This window comes from Eucyclogobius newberryi, unplaced genomic scaffold, assembly GCF_026437365.1.
Source record: "Eucyclogobius newberryi isolate DKJ021-1_F unplaced genomic scaffold, fEucNew1.0.hap1 SCAF_3, whole genome shotgun sequence".
Lineage (NCBI taxonomy): Eukaryota > Metazoa > Chordata > Actinopteri > Gobiiformes > Gobiidae > Eucyclogobius > Eucyclogobius newberryi.
The window spans coordinates 34,612,935-34,621,925 of record NW_027315945.1 but is presented as its reverse complement, the minus strand read 5'-3'; the positions used below and the strand labels follow the sequence as shown (position 1 = coordinate 34,621,925).

The 8,991-nt window shown below is 37.6% G+C and overlaps 1 protein-coding gene across 1 annotated transcript in view; it reads left to right on the top strand.

The window, feature by feature from the left end:
- Positions 1–8,991, top strand: part of g6fl (g6f-like) — a 57,706-nt gene that overhangs the window by 29,564 nt on the left and 19,151 nt on the right. Inside the window, exon 7 of the mRNA XM_072461518.1 lies at positions 1,044–1,310. Within this exon, the coding sequence (XP_072317619.1) occupies positions 1,044–1,310 (267 nt within the window). The remainder of the gene's footprint in view (positions 1–1,043; positions 1,311–8,991) is intronic.

The window sequence follows — 8,991 nt, the reverse complement described above, 5'->3', positions numbered from 1 at the left end:
GTTTAGGTGTTGGTTTTTCAACATAAAAGTCCATTTGAGTTTCACGTCATGTGTCCAGTTGGTGAGTGTGATTTGGTGAAATACGGCACTTTTCTAATGCTGTAATTGTTATTTAATGTTAACTTGTTTCTACGTAATGGAACTTATTACCGAATGATAAAAACAGTTAAACGATTAATCAGACCTGGTTTAGAACTGGTAATGTTCAAAAAGCTAAATATTTTCTTGGTGTGAAAAGTACGTGTCATCAAATCTTAAGATGGTTTGTTTAAAATAATGAATTGTTATGTTGCAGCAGCTCGTTCACAACAAATGTATAAAACTGGGATAAGCACAGACCAAGCACAGTCTAGAGGGAAAATACATGTACTCATTTCATTATTTAGAATATCACATCAATAACGTGTTTATACCGGGGGGTTTAGCCGATGAATATAGTATTTATAGTATTTTACTCGCACTGTGAAACTGGGGTTTAATTGTAGTTTCTTTATTTCAAAAACTGTTTTATGTAGGTTACAAAAGTAATTTCCCCACAAAGATGAATAAACGTAAGTCTGAATACTGTGATATACCGTATTTTCCGGACTATATGTCGCACCATTTTTCATAGATTTGGCCGGGGCGAGATTTATACTTACATTTATACTTATATACTTATACTCCGGAGCGACTTATGTGTGATATTATTTGTTATTTTCACACTTGCAACCGCATTTCATACTCCAGTGCGACTTATATATGTTTTTTTCTTCTTCTCTATCATGCACTTTTTGGCTGGTGCGACTTATACTCCAAAAAACACGGTACAGACATTTTATTTTTCATTATGTACTCTTAAAAACCAATAAACATAAAGTACATTTTAGCTCACATATCATATCTATCACATGAAAAAGGCGTGTATAAAAGTGAGGGAAGGACTCATTGTGCTGTTTATGGTGTCAATGTTCATGCCAAACGATAAAATACTCCTAAAAACGCTCAAATTTGACTTCACGGCTAATCCTTCTGTCCGTCTCTCTTCTGTCCGTCTCTCGCAGTGAAGGTCAAGCGGTCGTCCAGGGAGCTGGAGCTGGACTGCAGGTACTCGGAGCTGTCGCAGGTTCAGACGGCCGTTTGGCAGCACGAGAACGAGAGCGTCCGGCTCCGCATGGACAGCGGGAGCCTGGGCTCCGTCACCACCTCCGTGCCTCTACCTGTGCGGGCGGAGACGGCGGGGAACTACACCTGCGTCCTGCTGCTGAAGAACAAGCAGATGGTGAGGGCCGTCTACACCGTCGGCCTGCCCCCCGAGCACAAAGTGGAGGGTGAGTGTGTGTGGGACGCTAATGACACGGTACTTTCACCTGACCAAAACTCCACTTCACAATAATACTACTCGTGTCGAAGTACAAAGTAGTGGTGATCACACAAAGTACTCAAGGAAATGCAGAAACTGTCTGGGCATAACATCTAAGTTAAAAATATGCAGGTAAATTAATTGAAAGGACAAAAAATAAATCTTATCTAAAGGAGTGGTGTAAAAAAAACAAATACAAATTCAATTAAATTCTATTTATTTTTGTAACGCCCAAAATCACAACAGCAGTTGTCTCGGAGGGTGACAGTGAAAATCATATCATTTCATCATTAAAGCCCCACCGTGTAACTTCATATATATTTATCTTTATGTATTTTATGTATTTTATGTATTTTATTTATTTTATTTATTTTATTTATTTTATTTATTTTATTTATTTTATTTATTTTATTTAAATTATTATTTGTATATTTACTTTATTTATGTATTTATTTATTTATTCATAACATAAAACCCCAAAACAGACAGAGAGCAGATTTTAAAATAAAAATAAAAACAGACATCAACTACACAAGTAAATTCAATTTAAATAAAGGTCCCCTTTGGTCCATAGTCGGGTCAAATTTGTCCGTTTCCAAATTAAGTTTGAATGTCATTTTTCTCCATTTGCCTGATGTCTGTTCTGATGTCAGTCCCGTCCTTGATCGTCTGTAACGTTTGTGTGTTTCTATGTGATTTTATTGCACTAAAATGTATACAAACCTTACTGTGAGCGGGCTTGCATGTCCGCAGATCTTACCTGGCCTGGAGGAGGAGCCTGTTTGTTGTTGTTTCCATGGAAATGTTGTTCTTTTAGCTATAATCAATCAATATAAATGTATTTATAGAGCACATTTCAAAGTGCTGTACTGCCATAAAAAACACAATAAAAAACAAAATACATCAATAAAACCATAAAAAACTAATTAAAATACATTTAAAATGATAAAATGCAGATAAAAAAAAACTCCCTCAGTCATAGAAACAGCAGAACTAAATAGTGTTGATCTTGGATTCAAACATAATATTCCACAGTGGCATAAACAGAACAACATCCATCTCCATAAAGAACGTTCTGAAGTCCTTTAAATGTGTGAGTGTAACAATAAAGCCACACAGCGAGTTATAGTTATAGCACACAATTGGCCTTTTTAGATTCAACTTTTTAACTAGACTTTAAAAAGTCTAGTTAAAAGAAACAAGTAAGTATTTTATAAACTGACTTTCAGACTAGAAAAGATCATTTCATTTAGTTGACATCAGGCTTTTGTCCCTCAGCTTTCACGCAAATAGAAATGTACCGTATTTTCCAGACTATAAGTCGCACCGGACTCTAAGTCGCCAAAAAATGCATAATAGAGAAGAAAAAAAACATATATAAGTCGCACTGGAGTATGAAATGCGGTTGCAAGTGTTAAAATAACAAATAATATCACATATAAGTCCCTCCGGAGTATAAGTATATAAGTAGAAATATAAGTATAAGTCGCACCCCGGCCAAAACTATAAAAAAAGGTGCAACTTATAGTCTGGAGAATACGGTATGACTAGAGTCGGAGTAAAAGTACAGCCTCTGAACACTACTCCAGGAAGTCCAATTTCACTAAAACGCATGCAAATTAACTTGATGTAAATATAGGCTAACTGAGTATTACCCCGCCCTGACGAGCGTTGCCCTGGCGACCACCGTTTGCCACGAACAAGAGAAAGTGCTGTGATAAACGCTGTGGAGTACAAGGTCAGGACATCTACGGCGAAAGAATCAGAAAAAGCTTTATCTCTACTGTCAGTGAATAAGAACGAGATCCACAAACTGGGAACTTTCTTCGGTGAAAAGGTGCAACATGAAACATAACAGCGAAATATAAATAGTAATAAAAGGGGGGATTGCTGTAGCGGTGCGGGAGAGATCGTATTGATTACCTTTTCACATGTTTTTCACGCCTTCCTAAAACATTTGCGGTGTCGTTTTAAGCGTGTTTGGGGCAACAAAAACACTGTACTGTATTGATTTGTTTGAGCAAGAGACTGCCGCCCGACTTCCCGGTGAATAGGTGAATAGTTCCTTCTTTGAGTGCAAAATAGAGGTGGAAAAGCTGTGTAAAAGGGTCTGTTTACCCTTTAAATGAGCCCATGTAATGCGTCTTAAGTGTACGAGAAGTGAAGCTGCGGTCGTAAGGCAATGAGCCACGCGAGTACGTTAGATAATCCAGACCATATGTGAGCGTAAGATACACTTTCTGAGCGGGGAAGAGCTCTTGAACGGACGCCGTGTGTTCCACCTGCGCTTGTGGTCTGCACAAGGTCGTTAAAGGTCAAGTCCACTGTGTCTGAAGCCTGGACTCTGATGAAAGTACGTGTCAGCCTATTTATATCATATCTCTTCACGTGCCCCACATAGAAACGCCTCCGTTCAAATGACTGGAATTAAATCTAGGGCTACAACTGATCGTGACTACCGTATTTTTGGGACTATAAGACGCACCTTTTTTCATAGTTTTGGCCGGGGTGCGACACTCCAGAGCGACTTATATGTGATATTATTTGTTATTTTCACACTGACAACCACAAGAGGGCGCTCTAGGCTCTAAGCGACGCAGAAGAAGAATCTGCACTTCCTCTGGAGTTTGTGGAGTTGTTTAGAAGTGACACAGAGGAAGAAGAATTCAATGGATTTAGTGATTTGGGGTAAAACTGATGCTTTGCTAAACTTGTTAGCATGTTCTTTATGCTATAGTTATCTGAATAACTGTTCACATGTTACGTTAACATACCAGACACTTACCACAGTTCTGTCTGTGCCTCATGTAGCTGAAGGTGTTAGCGTTAGCATACGTACACCATGTTCTATAATCTGTTATTATTTAAATTGAATTTCAAGATTAAATGTCTGTTCTTGGTCTTGGATTTTATCAAACACATTTCCCCTCAAAAATGCGACTTATCTATGTTTTTTTCTTCTCTATTAAGCATTTTTCGGCTGGTGCGACTTATACTCTGGAAAATACGGTACATTAAGTTGTCTTATATATTAAGTCAAATTTTTTCACCACATTTCCACATTTATTTGCTCAAAAATGTATTCAAAAAGTCTCCGTGTGCAATACAAATAACTGTTTGACTAGTTGACCGCTAAAATGTTTTTTTTTTGTATTTAAAAAAAACAAAAAAACAAAACTCTTAAATGGATATTGCAGTATAAATGTTTAATGCCATGCTGTGGAACATTGTGATGTAGAATATTTAACTGGTTTTAATGTATTTCTGATTATTTAGCTTGAAATAAGAAAACAAAATAAATAAATAAAAATCATAATATTTAGCCCAATATTTTGTCCTAAAAGAGTCAGAAACATTGTGCAACAGTAAAATATTCTTGGTCCATCGAAGTAAATAACTAGTTAAATCCACTGAAGTTGCAGCTGCTCTTTGGCGTTTCCTTTATTCAGTTACAGGTGTTTTTACGGCTCAAAATGAAATGTAAAACTTGAATTCTGATTTTCAACATGAACATTTCAGGAAGTCAAAAGTTCAAGGCAAAACTGAAGAGTAACTCTAGATCTATGAAATGTCACTTTTCAAAATTCAAAACGTGCAAATGAAAACCTGCTGCTCGTCACAATGAACTGTCACTATGGAGACGTTCACAGTTCTGCAAAGGAAGTCATTATTAGCTTCCTGTTATGAAGCAGATTTGGATCGACACTGCGTTTTTACACAAACAAAATGTAAAATGACGATCGACTGAAGTTATAGTAAGAAAGTAAGTAAATTTTATTTGTATAGCACCTTTCACAGACAGTCACAAAGTGCTTCACAAAACACAGAATAAAACAATAAAAACACAAAAAACTTACAGTGAGCAATACATATACAACAATATACAGTCAAATCAGTTCGTAAAACAAATGCAATTAAAAGGCTTCGATAATGTACGATGGGACCTGACCATTTAAAGCTCTAAAAGTCAGAACAAGGATTTTAAACTGTATCCGGTACGAGAGCGGCTCCAGTGAAGTGCTTTGAGAATGTGTGAAATGTGGGCCCTTCTATTTGTGCGGGTTAAGATCCTCACTGCAGAGTTCTGGACCATAGTTTAATATTAAGTATCGTAAAAAGCATAATATGTCTCTTTAAGCTGAAACGGTGTCTAAGTTGAGCCCATAAACACACTATAAACACAAAAACACACTATAAACACAAAAACGCACTATAAACACAAAAACACACTATGAACACAAAAACACACTATAAACACAAAAACACACTATGAACACAAAAACACACTATAAACACAAAAACACCATAAACACACCATAAACACAAAATCACACCACAAACACACCATAAACACAAAAGCACACTATAAACACAAAAGCACACTATAAACACACTATACACACACCATAAATACAAGACCACACCATAAACACAAAACCACAATATAAACACAAAACCACAACATAAACACACCATGAACACACCATGAACACACCATGAACACACCATAAACACACCATAAACACAAAACCACACCATAAACACACCATATACACACCATGCACACACCATATACACACCATGAACACACCATAAACACACCAAAAACATAAAACCACACCATAAACACACCATGAACACAAAACCACACAATAAACACATTTTGAACACAAAATCACACTATAAACACACTGTAAACACAAAACCACACTATAAACACACTATAAACACAAAACCACACCATAAACACAAAACCACACCATAAACACACCATATACACACCATATACACACCATGAACACACCATAAACACACCACAAACATAAAACCACACCATAAACACACCATGTACACACCATGAACACACCATATACACACCATGAACACACCATAAACACAAAACCACAACATAAACACACTATAAACACACTATAAACACATTTTGAACCCAAAATCACACTATAAACACACTGTAAACCCAAAACCACACCATAAACACAAAACCACATTATAAACACAAAACCACACTATAAACACACTATAAACACAAAACCACACCATAAACACAAAACAACATTACAAACACAAAACCACACCATAAACACACCATATACACACCATAAACACACCACAAACATAAAACCACACCATAAACACACCATATACACACCATGAACACACCATAAACACACCATGAACACACCATAAACACACTTTAAACACAAAACCACACCATAAACACATCATATACACACCATGAACACACCATAAACACAAAACCACACCATAAACACACTATAAACACATTTTGAACACAAAATCACACTATAAACACACTGTAAACCCAAAACCACACCATGAACACAAAACCACATTATAAACACAAAACCACACCATAAACACACTATATACACACCATGAACACACCATAAACACAAAACCACACCATAAACACACTATAAACACATTTTGAACACAAAATCACACTATAAACACACTGTAAACCCAAAACCACACCATGAACACAAAACCACATTATAAACACAAAACCACACCATAAACACACTATATACACACCATGAACACACCATAAACACAAAACCACACCATATACACAACATGAACACACTATAAACACAAAACCACACCATAAACACACCATATACACACCATGAACACACTATAAACACAAAACCACACCATAAACACACCATATACACACCATGAACACACTATAAACACAAAACCACACCATAAACACACCATATACACACCATGAACACACTATAAACACAAAACCACACCATAAACACAAAACCACATTATAAACACAAAACCACACCATAAACACACCATGAACACACCATAAACACACCACAAACATAAAACCACACCATAAACACACCATATACACACCATGAACACACCATATACACACCATAAACACACCACAAACATAAAACCACACCATAAACACACCATATACACACCATGAACACACCATATACACACCATGAACACACCATATACACACCATAAACACACCACAAACATAAAACCACACCATAAACACACCATATACACACCATGAACACACCATATACACACCATGAACACACCATATACACACCATAAACACACCACAAACATAAAACCACACCATAAACACACCATATACACACCATGAACACACCATATACACACCATGAACATACCATAAACACACCATATACACACCATGAACACACCATAAACACAAAACCACAACATAAACACACCATATACACACCATGAACACACTATAAACACAAAACCACACTCTAAGCACACTATAAACACAAAATCGCACAATAAACACAAAACCACACCATAAACACAAAACCGCACTATAAACACAAAATCATATTAAAAACACAAAACCACACCATAAACACAATGAACACAAAACCGACTGAATACTTTAATATTAAGTACTATAAAAAAGACACCACATGACACCACATGACGCCTCGGCCCAGTGCGGGAGAATTATTTGTGTTTTTTATTATCGGAGGCTGAGGAGGATGTGACGGGCGCAAGTCTCCCCGATGCATCACGGCGTCAGGGGCCCACAGATCACCACGGGGGCCGCGGTAGACCGATGGCACTGGAGAGGATGGATGGTTAGAAGTTATAAACACGGAGCTTTATTGTTGCGGTGAAGAGGGCAGTGTTTGTGTGTTTAGAGCGGACGGGCTGCCCCTGCAGGGAAAGGCTTTTACTCAAGATCGAGATTTTCAATTTCAAATGGTCAATAATCAACCCGTTCTCGGTCAATAAAAGCGTGTGGTTTAGAAGCTCAGAAGAAGCCACGTTTCCACCGGTTCACTTTGGACCAGACGGCTAAAATCAGATACGAAAAGAAAATAATAAATATAGCCGCAAGCGGCAATGATCGGCCCTCGCCACGCCGCCGCCACACCGCCGCCACGCCGCAAGAGGAGGGGGCGCTAACGCGCCCCAATTGTCCTTTTATTACGCCTACTGCTGAATCTGTGACGCTGTCACATCTTCTCCCCTTTGTTTTACCATCAAAAAGCTATTTTATTTTGAATTCTTGGCAAAATGTGCGGCTTTGCCGCACAGACGCCGTGACTCTTTGAATGAAAATGTGGATAACTTTTGACGGTCCACCCCTGAAGATGAGTCTCACCAAATTTCAGGTTAATAGGGCTAACGCCCTGGGAGGAGTTTGTGAAAGTCTAAAGTGTAAACATGTTCTGGCGATTTCCCCATTGGAATAACATGAAAGGTTTCGGTCATCGTTACGGCAACGCCATAACAATTATGACATGGGTCTCATTGACTTTTTTGATGGGGATGCTAAAATTGAGTTGTGTGTCAAATTTCATATAATTTCGCAAAACTAAACATTTAACCTCCATATAAAATCTGTAGGGGGCGCTGTGGCGCCAAATGAATTTATTTCACTTCAAGTAGGTTTAGGGCAAAGAGTTTAACAACTGATTCTAATTTGACGCAATTCGGACTTTATCTGCGCAAACGGCAGAAATTTTAAATATGGGAGATTTCTGAAATTCTAGCTACAGTTTGCGGCTTCGCCGCACCGAGACCGTGAGAGGTATCAATGTAATTTGGATAACTTTTGA